This window comes from Excalfactoria chinensis, chromosome 13 (assembly GCF_039878825.1).
Source record: "Excalfactoria chinensis isolate bCotChi1 chromosome 13, bCotChi1.hap2, whole genome shotgun sequence".
In the NCBI taxonomy this organism is placed as follows: domain Eukaryota; kingdom Metazoa; phylum Chordata; class Aves; order Galliformes; family Phasianidae; genus Excalfactoria; species Excalfactoria chinensis.
This window is the reverse complement of record NC_092837.1, coordinates 1028986-1045934: the sequence shown is the minus strand read 5'-3', so window position 1 is coordinate 1045934 and position 16949 is coordinate 1028986. Positions and strand designations below refer to the sequence as shown.

At 52.4% G+C, this 16949-nt stretch overlaps 1 protein-coding gene across 2 annotated transcripts in view; it reads left to right on the top strand.

Annotated features, from left to right (window-relative positions):
- The window catches only part of ARHGAP26 (Rho GTPase activating protein 26), a 99685-nt gene extending 90395 nt beyond the window's left edge, over positions 1–9290 (top strand). The window contains exons 21-23 of one of the 2 annotated variants that reach the window (XM_072348209.1): positions 4873–4983; positions 6254–6345; positions 8130–9290. In XM_072348209.1, coding sequence (XP_072204310.1) covers positions 4873–4983; positions 6254–6345; positions 8130–8218 — 292 coding nt within the window. In that variant the 3' untranslated portion in view covers positions 8219–9290. The remainder of the gene's footprint in view (positions 1–4872; positions 4984–6253; positions 6346–8129) is intronic. The other variant, XM_072348210.1, reaches the window with a different exon arrangement.
- The last annotated feature ends 7659 nt before the right edge of the window (positions 9291–16949 follow it).

Below are 16949 nucleotides of genomic sequence, written 5' to 3'. Positions count from 1 at the left end.
TCATTATTTTCCACCTGAGTGATTTATGCAGCAAGATAACTCCTGAGAGAATAATACGGGAATGAGATTTTGCATAATTTTTCTTGTATTTAAAGTACCAAGCAGAGGAAGAGTTCTTCCAAGCTGGAAGCCAGTGGGATTTGGGTAATGTATAGGATCATGCTTGGTTCCATCGCTAACACCAGTGCAGCTGGAGCCCAGGGACTGCTTGCTCATGCCCATCCAGCTCTGCACTCTGGGCATTGCTGGGATGCGCAGCATTGCATGAACTTCATCAGCTTCTCTGCCCAAGGCTGACTCCCAGAGCCACATCCATCAATGAGCTGCAACCCTGGCCTGCTGTTAGCAAGTTTAAGAGCCCTGGCGCTGAGCAATGCTATAATATGCATTTCTTTCTGTTCAGCTTAGAAAAGAGCCCTATGATTAGCAGCTTTGTTTTAGAGAAGTAGAAGAGAAGGGAAAGGGGTGGGTGGTTCTTGGTTTGTTTTAGTGCAGTCGGGTACTGGTAATGCCAGAATGGAAACTGTGTGTTTTCATCAAGGTGATTTCATCAAAGGGCTTTAGCTCATGAGTAGATGGTGCCCATTCATAGATGCTGGATGTTCTGTGCCAGAAATAGCCCCGAGTTCCACAAAAATAAACAAGTTGTAAACATTTTTAAGTGGAACTGGTGTCCTCTCAGCCGAAAGAACAAAGTGGCAGAAGCTGTGTGGGAGCCCTGCTGTGATGGACTGCTCAGCCCCGCACACTGCGAGGGCCTCAGCTGTGCAGGGAGATGCGAGAGGCAGCCTGGGCAGGCAGACAGCAGAGAAAAGGGGTCGTGAGAGGGGAGGAATGAGGAGGGCTTTTAGATCCAGCAGCAGGAAGGTAGAGCAGTGCCTGGAAGGATGGGGATGGCAGCAGGGCTGCTTGGAGCACAGCTCCCAGGGTACGGGGCTGGGTGGTTACGATGTCCCCTTCCCATCCCATCCTGTGTGCTGCCCTGAGCTGTGGGCGATCAGGGAGGAAAGGCGAAGCCCCGCTGTGTTCTGGGCTGCTGGCTGATGGAGTTCCCTCTGCTGCCACTCTTCGGGAAAAGCTGCTTTGAGGATGCTGAGTTTTACCCCATCTTTGTTTGCTGCTGCTGCTATTTTTGGTTCTTAGGCTTTTTTTTTCTGTTTTGTTTCCCACTCTGCACCTAACAGGAAGAGCCCCTTGCAAAGCCCTCAAGAGTAAGAAGAAGGGAAAAAAAAACGGATGACATTTGCTTTCTGCAGACAACAGGCAGCAGCCAGCAATTCCAAAAGCCCATCACCACCTCTGCTAGGAAATGGGATCCTACAAAAGAAAAACCACTTGAGCGATCCTAAGTGGAGTGATCCACTTCTCCGGTGAGACCAGACTTAGCCCCTTGCCATGGCATGGCTCAGCTGGAACTGAACGCCGGGGTTTCCCTGGGAGTTGCTGAGCCTTCAGAGCAGGTCTGCTCTGCAGGGCAGCCCCAGCGAGCCCTGCAAACTCCTTTTGTTCTTCTGGAGGGAACCGCTCACAGCACCACGTTCACCTCTTCTGGGAGTAACCTGGCTGAAGCAGGATGGTCTTCATCCTCACAGACCTGTGTGCTGTTATTAATGAATGTGCCTCTTGTTTTGGTGGGCACGGAGAGTGTTTTTGTTGCCATCCAGAATCCAAAGACACCAAAATCCCAATCCAAATTTTGGATAGCTTCTTAGCTGCTGGCTGGCTGGAGAGCCAGGCACTTGCTGTAAGACTTTTTCTACTGCAGTATTGTAGGAATAGTTCTCTTGTGCGAGGGTCGCATTGGTGGCACTGTGCCCCACAGAGTCTTGGTGCAGCAGGCTGAGCTGTTGGGGTGGCAGTGATGAAGCTGACCTACAAGCTGCGAGCACTGCATTCTTTTACAATGATCCCATCTCACAAAGGGGACTTTCTCATCCCGGTGCCTCGTACAGCTGGGTGACCTGGCGGGATCAGTGCTGGCTGTGCTGTGGGGCGGGCACAACGCCCTGGGCTTGCTGTCAGGGAGCAGCCTGGCTGTGTTTTGGCCACCAGGTCACATGCAGGCATTCAGTGGGGAGAAACCTCGCTGCAGCAGGGGCTGGAGGCCAAGGGAAAGCCCTTTATGGAGTAGATAGCTGGCACCTCTGAGAAGAGCTTGGTGGGATCACCAGGATGGAGGAGCCTGCACAAACGGGGAGTGGCTGGGAGGAGATGAGGCACAGCTGCAGCCCCAGGCAAAACCCACTCTGACAGCTGCCAGCTGTGCTCCAGATGTGCTGTAGCTCAGCCATGCGCAGCCAACAGGCACTACATGCAGGTATTGTATCCAGCAGGCTTTGGTCTCCAACTGCAGCTCCTTGTGCAGCACCAGCCATCCATGCACAATGGGCTCTAGGTGCCAACAGCCACAGGAACTCACTTTCCATGTCTTCAAATGAATCTAACATGCTCTCTCCATTAGAGGGCAGAAGCATGCTTGTGCACAGATAAAACAAAACAAATGTACGTGCCCTATGTGCTATATAACTTCTTGTGTTAAGGGAGGGTAGAACACCATCACACTTTGCCAGCCAACTGCACCTGCTGGGAAGAAAAGGCAACAGGAAGAAGCGGTGCTTCAAGGGTTAACCTCTGCAACTGGGGATGCTGGGTGCTCTGTGTAGCACCTCCTCCTGTTTGAAGTTGGGGATAGATTTGCGCTATGGTAAGTAATGATTGTCTCTCAGGTTTATTAAGGGCCAGCTAATGCAGGTAAATCCTCGCTTTCAATTTCAATAGAAAAATGTAGGATGGCTTTTGAATATCAGTAATGAGGAGGTGAACGTTTGGAGGCTTTCTCTTAATAGTCTGCCTGTGAGTGAACCCCAGTTCTACAACGCTCAGTGAAAGTTGTGCTGCACTGCTATAAGTCAGCCCTACACACGTGTAAAGCTCTGCAGAAATAAAGGTGTTGCCCATAACTACACGGGGAAGTCATGAGTGTCTGTTGGACTCAGCGGCACAGCTTCTGCAGGAGGAGAGGTGCCAGGAGCTCGGCCGTAAGCAGATGTGAACTTCAAGGTAGTTCAGGCCAAAAATTTAACCTTCTTTCGTGTCCTCTGGATACCAGCTGTGGTGGGGATATTTATGGCATGGGCTCTTTCTCCCTTGAAACTGGCCCAAATCCATGGTGTTATCCTCTGTTGTGAATGCTGGGGCACAGTGGGAGTGGCTTCAGCCCCTGGTGGGGTCTGACCTTGAGAGGAACCCAGGGTTGGGGTGCAGAGGGCAGAGCCACATGGTGCTGGTGGGGTGGCACAAGGTGTGGGCTGCAGCATGCTGGGTGAGCTGCATCAGTCCTGAGCTGGATTGAAGGGAAGAGAATTGCAATCACATGCAAAATTCATGGGACTGTAGAATATAAGGAGCTGGAAGGGACCCACGGGGATCATCGATTCAAGATGAGTCATAAATATTTCCCGGAGACCCTCCTGGGTTTTGGGGTTGGTTGGTTGTTTTTCTTAAATGGTAGAGGCTGATGCAGTGCAGAGCATTTGTTGTGCACTCCTGTTGTTAACATAATGAAACATGCAGTGCTGGACTCCAGGGACAGCAGCCGGGGGCTGGAGCACTGACTTGGCTGTTGTGGTCTGTGATTCTGTGATCTCTCAGTGACAGATGAGTTATGGGTGAAGCCATCACCCATTTACCGAGTCTTCACCTGGTGGCAGAGGCTGGGTGATGCCTGTGGGCTGCTTGGGTACATCACTGTGATAAGAGGAGGGCCGTCTTCTCACAGAGAGAAAGCAGAAATCACGACGCTTTTACATAATTTGGGGGTTTTTTTATGGGGCATTTTCAGTGCTGAGAAGGTTTTTTGGTGTTCTACCAGGGATGGAGCATACAGGCTGAAATAGACAGAGAATACCGATGAGTTGATAATCCTAGAGGTGGCAGAAGACAAAACAAACACAAAATGGTGTTTTAATGCAATAATTGCTTTTCAGAGAACCCCAGAACGACCTCAGTGTAACAGTTTTGCAGGAAACAATTCTCACTTCTGAATGCGTTTCCTAGTTCAGTGACTCAGTTTGACTTCAGATGACAGCAGTCACTTACAGGAAAAGTGAGGAAACAAGCCGATAGTCGAGAGCAGTGTGGGTGAGGGGAACAGTTTCTCACTGTAAAACATGAAACAAATCAATTAAACCTTTACAGCGCTGTGATTTAATGAGCGCTGCAGGAGTGCTGAAGCGTGGGCAGGGCTCGAGCCTGCTGCTGCTTCCGCTCCTGTTCATGGTGGGAGTAAAGAGGTTCCCTGCACCTCAGCATTGCTTGTCTCAGTTCTGGTGCTGGTGAGGGCACCCATGGGGCTGAGACCCACATGGCCTGGGGTGGGCTGGGACTGTGCAGCCCTTGGTGCAGTGTCACAGCCTCTGGGCTTCTGCAGCAGGGAGCCACTGGGATGTGCAGATGGGCACTGGTGTTTGGGCACTGCACTTCATGGCCCAGGGAACAGCCTCCTGGCAGCAGGAGGAGATGCTCGTAGGCATCGTCCCTGTGCAACGGTGCAGTTGGCTCTCTGGGGGAACCATGGCATGGCAGGTAAGGTGCTGGAGCAGCAGCATGCATCCCGACAGCTCTGCCCATGCGGTGCCGGGAGCAGGGCGATGGAGCAGGGGTTAACTGGAAGATCCAACTCTTGGTGTCTGGAAGAATGCAGATCTGGCCTTGAAATGTTTCCCAAGGCCTTGGCACTTCATTTCGTGGCTGTGTCTCATGCTTGGACTATTCCCAAGGCACCAGCTATCATCGGATGTTGTCTGCCTGTCTCTTGGTTGCTGTTTGTTTCTGTGGTTGCACGTTGATAAGGTATCTGGTTATGTCTTGCAGCCCTCAGAATCCAAGCCCAACGTCACCCCTCTCACCGTCCTGGCCCATGTTCTCTGCGCCATCAAGTCCTATGCCCACCTCTTCTACGTCCAGCGACTCATCCCCCATCAGGTCTGTTGCACAATTTGCTTGGCTTTCTGTTGCTTTTCCTATTTTCTGTTTAATTTACTTGGTTTGCCCCACTTCACTTCCCCTCCTCCTTTGCATCCTGCTCAAAACCCCCAGTGCAGCTATCTGCATTCAGTAAGAGAGGAGCTTTCAGACGTCCTGTCTCAGTAGAGCCATGGGCACCTCCTGGGCACCTCTAGTCCCTCATGTGCGGCCCTGGAGCTCAGGCTGAGGTATCCGGCACCTGTAGGTCCCACTGGTGCTGAGTTCTTTGGGTTTTCAGCCATTTCCTCTCCCTGGAGGATGCTGCACTCAACCCTACAACAGGTAAGCAACATCGCGCTGTCCCAGCCGCTTCCAGGGGTAATGCTGCACTTTTCTGGCTGTTTCCCTTTTCTTAGCTGAAATGTGGGGAGAGTGAAGGACATGGTGCAGCACGGATGTTGGCCTGCCATACCCATGTCTCAAGTGTGTGGGCATCACTGGAGCAAGTTGGTCTGGTCCAGCACAGCCCTGGTGACATGCCAGACCTGTCTGCTCATTGCAGGCACAGCCTGAGCATTCCCCCTCCTACAGCAGTGCATGCTGCCTGTTGGTAGGGTTATTTGTGTCCCACTACACATCTGCAAAGGCTGACAGCAGGGTAATACTATCCGAGCAGCCCTCCTCGGGGTTCATCATCCCCTAATCTGCACTGGGGCACATGGGTGAAGCTCCTATGAGTGCTTTGCTGGCATTGTGCCATGCTTGGAGGCAATAATCACACAGCGGTTGTCACCGGGCCCCAAGTCCCTGCACTATGTGGGGGCAGCACCGGGGCTGCAGAGCTGAGGGGCGTTTTGGGAAGAGAAACACTAATGTGAATAACTCAAGGTTGTAAGCCAGAAAATGTCTTCCGCCTGACTGTGTGAGATGAGAGGCCTCCAGGTGGCCAGGGACCCTCTGCTGTGCAGAGGGCTTTGCCTGTGCTGTGCTGTAAAGCATTTTGCTGCTGCCCGTGTCATACAGTTGGAATTCAGATAGGAAAAATCTCAGCCAGAAATTCACCTCTGTTTCCATCCCTTCCAGCTCCAACTCAGTGCCGGGGACAGCATGGGCACACTGACTCTTCCCAGTAAAACCTAACGGTTGCTAAATCTTTTTCATCCTCAGGTACAGCCTCTTTAAAAGAAGTGCAGCAAATCCCTCATGGATTTACTGAGCTGTTTTTCAGGTTCAAGACACCCTTCCCCAGGTGCTGATTTTTATGCCAATCAATGTTTTCTTTCTGCAGCTCGCCACTGCGGAGAGCCCGGGCTTTGTATGCCTGCAAAGCAGAACACGACTCGGAGCTCTCCTTCACAGCAGGCACTGTGTTTGACAATGGTGAGTGAATTGGCTGGGCTGAGTCCTGGGGCTGGAGTTGTGCTCGCTGCCCCATTCCACAGTGTGACCCTCCCTGGGCAGTGTGACACAGCCCGACCTGGCAGGCAGGGGCTCCTGTTCTCTGACAACATCTCTCGTTTCATGTGCATGGGAGAAACTGCAGGGCTGGTGTCGGTGGGAACATGAACACGGCTGCAGAGAATGCCAGTTGGCCATTGTTTGTTTTAGCAGTGTTTTGCAGATTACTGGTTTTCCTCCTGTGACCTGGGGAAGAGTTGGACTCTAAATTCATGGGTTTCCTTTCAGTCCCACGCCTAATGACTATCCCATTTCCACCACTAGAAATCCCATGAAAGAAGAGAGCAGCAGTGCTTGAACCTGCCATTCAGTCCCAGATGTATCTTGCCTTATGTTTTAAATCTGTGCTGAAAAGAGCCCATCATCCAGTCCTGTTGTAGCATGGCAATGACTTTTCCAAGGCCATGACTTAGCTCACCCTCGGGGAGACATGAGGTGGAGGCAGGTGGGAGGGATCCTGCTGCTTGGCGGGTCAGGGGCCATGGGCAGAGCTGGGGCTGTCACTGCAGTCTGCAGGCTTTGTGACCCCACTGCATCCCCCCACGGACCCATCATTTAACTCCAAGACAAAAACTGGTGGGTGGTTGGTGGTCACCACCATTCAGCAAAGGACTGCTCTTTGATTGCTCCGGGGATGAGAGAGGTGAGCTTCCAAGTACCGGCACAGCAAAACTCCCTGCAGCTGCCATGCTGTTTGATGCAGGAGATGGAGGAGTGATGTGGACCTTCTCCCTTTGCACACTGAGAGCTGGAGGAGGGAGCCCCTGATCAGTCTCATTTTTTTAGGAGACTATATTAATGAACAGAGACTTTCTGTTTCCTGCATGAGGGGAAGGAGGCCGTGCCCAATGGAATTAGGCAGTTCTGTTTTAGATATAATCCCAGTGAAAAGAATTTTTACTCTTTTCCAAGGGGCTCTTGGCTTTTATGTGCTAAGCATTGTCATTTGAGAAGCTGCTCCCACGCGTGGAGCCCTGCCCTGCTGTATGAGAACATAGCAGACAGGAGAAGAGAATTAACGCAGGTGAATTAAAGAAATGCTTTTCCTAAGCAGCACCACAGATGTCCTACAGATAAATGCAGTCTCCCCTCTGAGAGCCTGTGGGAATCAGAGCAGCTAGCAGGGGAGCAAGATGGAATTAAATGTTTGCTGGATAAAAATCAATGGGTTATTCAAGGAGAAAAGTCTACAGCGTGTCCCAGTCAGTGAGAAGCCGGGCTGCAGGCTGGCTGGGGGCAGTGAGCTGGAAAAGCACCCTAGAAATATCTTATGGTGAAGGGGTTCTGTAAAACCAATGTCAGCAACTGTAGGGTGGAGGAGTTTATTTGTTTGTAATCACCATCAACAGCATCTCCAGCAGCGATGGGCTGTGCCATACTAGTGCAGATTGGGCCTTTCCAAAGCACAGAGATGTTTGGACTTAGAGCAGTTCCATATTTCTTGCTGGTCTATGTTGGTTGTGATCTGTCAATAGAAAATTGCTTCTGCACTGAGTGGGGCTGTAAGCAGGAAAGGAGAGGTGTGGAGGAACCTGGGAGCTCTACAGGCAGAAAGCAGGACGTGGGCTCCGCCATGGATCATCACTGCAGTTTTGGGGTGTCTGGGCCACAGGAGGCAGCTCAGCTGAGCTTCAGCAGGGTTTGGCCAAGGGCTGGAGGACGTGGTGAGCCCATGGTGATGCACTTCTCTTATTTCTCTCCTCAAGTGCACCCATCGCAGGAGCCCGGCTGGCTGGAAGGGACGCTCAACGGGAAGACCGGGCTCATCCCTGAGAACTACGTGGAGTTTCTATAGCTGTGTGTGAGCGGGACTGCTGAGCGTTACATGGTATCCATGGCACCACTTGGCCCTGTATGCGGTGCGGGGCGAAGGGCTCCCCATGGCCACGGACACAGTGTGGGTGCTGCTCTGTGTGTAGTGCTGCATTCCCAGCCTGGAGCCCCCACCGCCATGAGGACAGCAGCAAAGCAGCGGCCTGCAGCTCCAGGGGAACGTGCCTGCAGACTGGCCCAAACAGCACCGCTGTCCCCGCTGCTGCACTGCTCATGAGCTGCAAGGAGCATCGTCAGCTGCAGGCCCAGAGCCCGACCTACACTCTGCCCGGCGCAGTGGAAGCCTCCAGCAGCAGGAAGCAGCCAGCCTGCAGCCCTCCGCTTTGCAGCAGTGCGGCGGCACTGAGCCCCCCATGCACCCCGCCTGGCTGACGAGGGCTGGCGGCCATCCCGGACCAACCCCTCTGACTGTTTTCTTTTGTTTTTAGGTTTAAGTTTACACAAGGTAAACATCTGCAATGTGTGCAGCCGGCGTTTCCTTCCTGCAGGGCAAGATGCAGCTCTGATAAATCCTGCTCCCTTTGGCTGCTCCGTGTCTCTGCTCTGCGCTGCAGGGCGCAGCCCGCTGCTGTGCCGCTCCCACCGCTGCCATCCCTCATCTGCTGTGCCAACCTGCACGGTGCTGCCTGTGTGAGGTAAAGGACGTGTGCCCAGGGGATGCTCCTGGCTGGGGGAGCCGGCCTGCAGCCTCTGGACAGCAAACGGCAGCTCTGTGCCTGCATCGGGAAGGACACGTGTGTTCCTGCTGCACCTCTCACCTTTGGGTCCATTTGCAGGAGGAGGGTGGGAGGGGAGCCCTGCAGAGCTGGACCTGCAGGCACCCGCTGGGAGCTGGGGGTGGTTCTATTTTGTGATAGAAAATGGTGAAGGAAAACCCAGCCCGTGGGCAGAGACCTGCGCGTGTGTGTTGGGATGGGGTCTTTTTGTCCTTTTGTAATAATTTTAAAGCCTCTGAGTGACTGGATTGCTGTACGTATGTGTCACTTTTTATTTTTGAAAGAATTAATGTATAAATAGAGTATCTTAAAATATAATGAGGGAAAGATCTATATTATTTGATATTTTTAGAAGAGCTGTAAGGAGAGGAGTGAAGGACATTTGAAACCGGCGATGGAAAAAGGCGCTGCAAACACCCTGACATCTACAGCCAGCCCTGGGCCTCGGCCTCTCTGTTCGCTTCCCTGTGTCACTTAGAAATAGGGGAAGCTGAAATTTCAGACCTCTTTAAAGTTCATCCACAGTAATTAAACTTCCTGGACTTTTGTCTTCAGAAAAAAAAAAAAAAAAGAGGAGGAAAAGTCCATCATTTTTTCAGTACTTTGCGGGGCTGTGCCAGTGCTGCTCGCCCTGCCAGACCCGAGGGCAGTGGCTCTGTGCTCCCTTGACGCTGCTTCTCCCTTCCCTGTCCCCATCCCTGCCCATCCAAGTGATAGCGGTGCTGACCCCCGGCGTGGGCGAGGATGGAGTGAGCACATCTGGGCCCCAGATGGGTTTAAACGGTGCGAGGCTGTGGAACGGAGTAAGGGAACAGATAGGACAAAGGAAAAAGGCAGCCTGGCCAAAGTCTCTGGGAAGGAGTAAAGCCGCTGATCTAAAAAACACGCCCAGCAACTGCAGCTCTTAATTTTTACATGTGCGCATCACTGAGAAATCTCCCTTTGCTAATTCATGTGATTTATGGGGTTTGGGGTAGTCCTGCAGGAGTGGCAGGCACTGAGGATGCTCCTGGCGCTGCTGGGCTGGGGCTGGGGGTTGTCACTGCTCCTGTGGGGTTCTGCAGCTGTAATGCAGCTCCTCCTCTGCTCTGGGAGCAGCCGGCTCTGCCCGCACTGTGCTGCAGCGCTGTGCTCCTTGGGATGGGCTGGCTGGTGAGGGTATTTCGAGCCGCTGTTACTCAGGGACGGCAACAATTTCAGGCCCTGGCCATGAATTTTTCAGATTCCCATCTGTCTCAGCAGTCAGACAAAACATCCTCCTGGTAATTGTCTCGAGATGACTTCTGCTGAGCTCGGGGGCCTGAATTGCAGCCCAGACCATTACAGCTAATTACAGCCGCGCGCGGTGGCTGCTCACAGTGCTCTGCTCACAGTGCTCTGCTCACAGTGCTCTGCTGGGTGCTGTGGCACACAGCAGAGGTGGGAGCTGTGTCCTCAGTGCCAGCTGCAGGCAGCTCCGCTGGTCCCATGGTGTGCTGCAGGGCTGCGTGGTGCTGCATGGAGCAGCTGTGCTGAGCAACTGGTGGCCATGCCGCAGGACATCACAGCAGCACAGGGCCGTAACCCTGTAACACACTGCTGTGTGCCTGCCTGCACCCAAGGGTGAGAGAAACGCCTCTGCTGTGGGAAGGGGCTGAGCTCTCGTGCTGATGCAGACGTTTTGTTCTATTCATTTCAGGTGCTGCCCTCCACTTTATTTTGTAAATTGTGTTTGAAGTTCTGGAATTTTCCTTAGAAGAATGATGGCACTGACTTTAGTTTCACTTCTGCTGACAGCCTGGAAGAGGCTGTAAATGAGGATGAGATGGAGATGCTCATTAGGGGCTCCAGCTGCAGCCAGCTGATGGCTCTGCTGACACCAGAGGAGTTCCTCTGATTTATCTGAGAGCTTTCACAGCACAAACCCAAGCAGCTCAAGTAGCATCTGAGCAAGTCCTGGCCCTCCCTGGACATTCCCTTTGTCACTGTGGGGTGGTGGTCACCTCTTGGCACCATCATTGGCTCTTTGTTCCACACTGCTGTAGGCAGAGCACACTTCCACGGCTCCAGGCAGCAGTGGGACAGAGCGGGAACCCTGTGGGGCTGCAGTGGGTTCAGTGGGCTCGGGCAGCTCCAGCCCTACAGGGCAGGTTTCCCCACTGCCCTCATGGGCTGTTGGCTCAGCCCCAGGCCCCGCAGCTCACAGCAGGAGCGGCATGGCACTGCAGGGGGAGGCTGCAGGAGCTGAGGGCTCACAGACACGGGACAGTAACACACAGGGCTTCGTGCAGTCCCCATTTCACTGTTGGATGACCAAAGGTGGAGCATGCTCCATGGAAAACCCATTGTGAGCAGCACATTATACAGCCCCTGTCCAGAGCTGGAACACCAGCACTGTCCTTTGCCATGAGACAGTGCGGAGGGTCTCCGTGTCCCACATCCCAGAGGTGGCAGCCATGGCCTTCTGCCTCTGAGCTCTGAACGGCCTGGCTTTGGGAGCTCACCCCAGCCCAGCTCCTCTCCTCAGTGCCTGGGCTGCTCCAAAGAAATGATTGAAATAGCACAAATCTCGTGATTCTGGTGCTCTGCGGAGCAGCTTGCAGTAAATGACAGCAGGCCTGGAATAGCACTCAGTAATAAAATCCACAGACCAGAAATATCCCCTGACAGGGCTGCCTGGAATGGGTTGTGCATGCGGTGTGTCTGCAAATGTGTCCGGGCTGCAGGATGCAGAAGCACACAGAGCAGCGCCAGGCTCCTGCTCAGGACTGGGAACCCGATTTCCCTGGCTGCACAGGAGCTGCTTTCCACTGTGGGCCCGCTCTGTCCCACCACCCCCTGCCATCACAGGGGCACCTCCTGCACCAAATGGGATTTGCTTTTCCTACTATTCATTCTTCTTTCCCAGCAGCACTTCATCACTGCACCTGTGTTAGAGCAGCAGACAGCAGCAGAGTGAGGAAAGCAATAGCAGCGCTCAGAACAGCTCTGTGTGCCCATTGGGATGGCGATGGTTCCCTGCAGTTCTTTCCCATGGCACAGCTGAGCACTTCCACAGCTGCAGTGTCGGTGCTGGCGGTGGGGGGGTCTGATGGCAGAGCTGTGCACACCTGTGGTGTCGTAACCCCTGAGCTGGGTCGGTTTAAGGCAAATTAACAGAGGAGCATCACCTGTGCTGAAGGGACAGATTCTGCTTAGAAAGTGAACAGTGTTTTAATTATTCTAATGAACCAGAAACCTCAAAGCAATTATAGCTGGTACATTTGGGCTAATTTGATTTTTTAGCTTTTGGGAAATAAAGGTTAGAAATGTGTGGGATTTTTTTTTCCTAAAAAACAGGTGTTTCAGCCCCGTTCTGTGTGTGAGGAGCTGGGACCCCCAGCCACGCTGCAGAGCAGTGGTAATGCAGCACAGCTGCTGGCAGCTCACCAGGCAGCACCTGCTATCACCCATTATGAACGCTCCCTCTGCTAATGAAGGCAGTTCTGCTCCTAAACCTCAGACAAAGATGCCCAGAAAGTAGCACCTGGGCTCTAAAACTCAGTGACGCACTCAGGAAGGGGGAAGAGCCGTGGGGTGGCTGGAGGGCTCAGCACTGCACAGTGCTATGAACTCACATTGCTCAGGGAGGGCACTGCAGCTCTGCCTGCGGGTTCTGCATTCTGCCCCACAGAGCAAACCTCCTCCCTCCCAGCGCAGCTGCACAGAGCGACCAGTGGCCGCAGGAAGGGAAAAGCAGTTTGTAGAGCAGCATGAATTAGGCCATGCAAAAGGATAAAATGGCAAAACCATTGTACTTCTGGCAAGGGAAAAACATTAGCCAAACTGTGCGCGTTATTTTGGCAGATAATGCTTCTTAATGGCTTATTGGACAAATACGATCCTTGCAGAGCTCCCGGTCCCCTTGGCACACCCTGCTCCTCCCGGTTCACCTCCACCACGTGCTGAGAGGAGGGAGGAGGAGGGGAGCAGTGCGTGGGGCTTAGGGGCATGCATGTGCTCCTCTCGTAACGTGTTGGATACAAACATGCAGAGCAAGCAAACGTATATGTCTCTGAATAGATAAACATACAAAGCTGTGCATGTATAAGTGCATATACACCTCTGTACCTGTACAGTCACGTAAGGGCCCGTGCGGACAAAGCCGTGCTACTACAGTGCACTCGGCTCAGCCCCGTGGTGTCCCGGGGATCGGGGTCTGTCGCGGGGCCATAGCAGCTCCAGCCTTCCCCCCTCCGCCTCACCGGGCACAATGGGCACTTATGCAGAGCCTGGCCCCTCCCGCAGGAAGCGTCGCCCCATCCCGTCACATTAGCGATGCAATTAGCGGCCGCGTTAAATGCCGCATCAGCAGTTTCTTCTCACCCTATTCATGCGGTTTAATCTCGAACCAACAGAGCCTATAATTAGAAGGATTCCACTTACTTGTTATTTTTTAAACTTAAAGCTCCCTGCGGTGACCTCAGGGAATATCCTTAATTACGCTGCGGAGCTGTGCCACAGCCGGTGAAGGAGAGCGGACCTCCGAGGTTCCGCTGACTGTGAGTTCCTTCCTGTACCCGGTGCCGGCGGTCTGGGCATCTCCGTGCCTTGTGCTGGGGTTTACATTCCTGCAGCCACGGTGAGCTGTTTGGCTGCGCTTGAGGACGTCCCCACTGAATCCTGGGTTCACTCTGAGGTTCTGGAGGAGCCACTGCCCACTGCAGCGGGTGGGGGCGATGCTGCAGGGGCCGAGGGCTGGGACACCCAAATTCAGTTAGTGGCATCTTTGCCAAAGCATTCTCAAATTCTGTCGTTTTATTGGGATAGCGTGAACAAAACAAAGCAAGGGCACCACAGATTTCAGGCTCACGCTGGGTTCCATCTGGGTTTCCTGGAAGATGGAGATGGATGCCCAATGAGCGCGGCACGGCGCCCGGCCCCACACTGATGGGAGCCATCCTGACACCTCCGGGTGAGGAGTGGAGCAGCACAGTGTGATGAAGGGGATGGCGGTGGCACACGGGGAACTGTGCTGAGCGCAGTGCAGCCCATGCCATGGGCAGAAGGCAGTTATTTCACCTCAGGACCTGATGTGATCCCTTACAGGGTCTTTTCACCACCGTCACACTAATAAATGCCGTTGCTGTCAATCCCGCTCTCGTGTGGCATCCAACCCCGGCCTACAGATGTGGAGCGTGGAACGAACCAAAGAGAAATTTATGTAACTCTTTGTTCTGACAGCAAACAATCCCCATCAACCATTCCCTGCTGGGAAGTTGGCATTTTATGCTGCAATTAAAGCCGATGTTATTACATGGCTGGTCTTACACTGCTATTCAATGGGGTAATGGAGGGGCAGCGATGAGAGAAGCACACCCACAGCTCGGCCAAGCAATGGCGGGACAATGAACTGCACTAACAACTGCAGCAGCAGCGACAGCCCTACAGCCAACGTGGGGCACAGCCCCACAGCCTGCACTGCCCCGGGGACACAGACTGCTTTGACTGGGGCTCCCAACGTGAGAACCTCGGTGGTGAGGGCTGGAAAATGTAAGTCATGATTTCAAATTAAAACGCTCCTCCAAACACAATTAGCAGAAATTCCCTCACTCAGGAACTGAACTGCAGCAGCAATTGGCTTCACTCTAAATGCAGTGTGTGTGTGTGTGTGTGTGGGGGGGGGGGGGGTGGCACAGTGACAGCACGAGGGAACCCACCCAGCTGCTGTAGTGCAGAAACACAGCAACAACTCCACAAAAGCATCTCGGAGCCTTTTAATGAAAAAAGCAGAATTTTATTGTATGGTTTCTGTCCATTACTCGGCATTGCTGTAAATGGCTCACATTTACTGCAACTTCTGTACAGATGTGTGGCTTCGTATTACCAGAACAGCAAATTTAAATGAAAAAATAAATGCTCAACAATTCCACACAAGCTTTTACAGTCCAACATTTCACTGAGTCGGTGAAAACTACAGACTTGTTACTACAGAATTATTCAGCATGAATAAAAAACTACAACTTTCAGTTTTAAACAGGAGTCACTGGTTTAATTCTTTTTCTTTTTCTTTTTTTATGCTGTTTAAAATTACTGTGATAAAAATAATGATTTTTTTTTTTAATTTGTTTTTTAATAATGCCATACACCGGTACGATATAGGATTTGTCCCCGTTATATATCTTTCATTTAATATACAAAATAGAGTACTGACACACGGCCGACGCACGCTGTTACGCGGTTAGTGGAGGTGGGGGGTGTTTCACACTCAGCCTTCCCCAGCACCCACTCCTCCCACCATCGGGAGCGGCTCCACTCCTTCCCCCAACGTTCGGTTCCTATGTGACACCGACGGCGGCCGCGGGGTCTGCGCGGTGCCGGGCTGTGGCACTCCGACCGACAGCTCTCACCCCAAAGCCACGGCCACAGCCCTCGCCCGGCGTTGCGGAGCGGGACCGGGCTGACCCTCACCCAGGCACTTCCTCCTATTCCTGACCTGTCATAGCAAAAAAAAGGGCGAGGTCATTTTGAAGCCCAGAGCGGCACCAGCCCCCGGCGCATCCCCGCTGCCCTCCGTAAGGCCGCTCCTATCGCCCCGTGCAGCCCCAAGCGCGATGCCCCGCGCGGACGCACGCACTGTGATAAGGCACTGAAGGGACACAAGTCGCCGTTCTCCCTGCTTTACCCGGAGCGCAGACACTGCCCAGTGCTACAAGGACTAACGACACACACGACACGTACTCCTCACTGCTCACTAAAGCACGACACGTTTGTAACCGTGACTCTTCAAACTCATCAGCGCGTACGGCACGAACGCCATCTCCAAACACCGCAGCCGCCTTCCTTCCTTACACTCGTGAACCAAAAGGAACCTACAGGCACACAGAGCAGAGGGGCAGCAGCCTCTCCTTTCCTCTCCTCTCCTGTCACCGCCTCTCTCGCGACGACGACAATTTGTTCACATTCACTGTAGTTAATTCTCTGCTGGGGGGTGGGGTGGGGAGAACGGAAAAAGAAGGAAAAAGAAAAAAAATAGCGAAGGCAAAAAAGAGACCAAGAGAGCAGAAGTGTCTGTGCACACCAGCTCTGCAGCGGGGCTGCACACACCGCCTGCACACCGACTGCAGCAGTGGATCTCCAGCAATGCTCTCCTGGAGTGCAGCACTGCAGTGTGCAGCCTGTGGGCTGAGCTGGGCCCAGAGCCGTCCCCAAGCACTGAAGGGCACCTGAACTGCCATAAAACGTACGTGCTTTGTACAGATCATTCAAAGAGAAGAGAACGATTATTATTATTATTTTTTTTTATTAAAGATGATATTTTACTCCAAAGTACTGAATATAGCATCTTTTCCTTTAATAGGTATAACATTCAAAAAGATTTAAGAAAGGATGAAAATTTAATTTCCTATCTTGCTCGGAAACGAACTCCTGCTGAATGGCAGCAAGGTACTGGTGTGTTGTGAACGACCTACGCTCTGTATTTACATATTGCTGGTACCTGTATGCATATTATTGCCCAATGTTTCCAGTTGCTTTCGCTGCGGCACGCGCGGCTGTCTACGAAGGGAACCCATCCGCTCACGCGGAGGCACGGAGGGGAGCGTTCCATCCAAGGTCTGACTTGCACTTTGACACAGTGATAGGAGAAATGCAAATTCAACCTTAAGAACAGCCACTGAACACAGGTGGTTTTGTTTGTTTGTTTGTTTGTTTGTTTTCCTTTCTGACAGAGTACTTCTTTGGATGCTGAATGCCAGCGCCTTCAGCACTACCTCCAGACAAAGCACGGCTGGCACAGGTTACCATTCAGCACATCCGTGACCCCTACAAAAAATATAATTACATGTATCATGATAAAGCAATCTGTCATCTAAAAATCATCCTTATTATACACTATACAAGCTATTTTACAGTCATTAATAAATTGCTTTTAAAGCTGCAGTAGCCCTTCCCTTCTTTTCTCAGATCAGCGAATATAACCGATTACACGTATCGGAAACTATAACTAAATACAAAAAT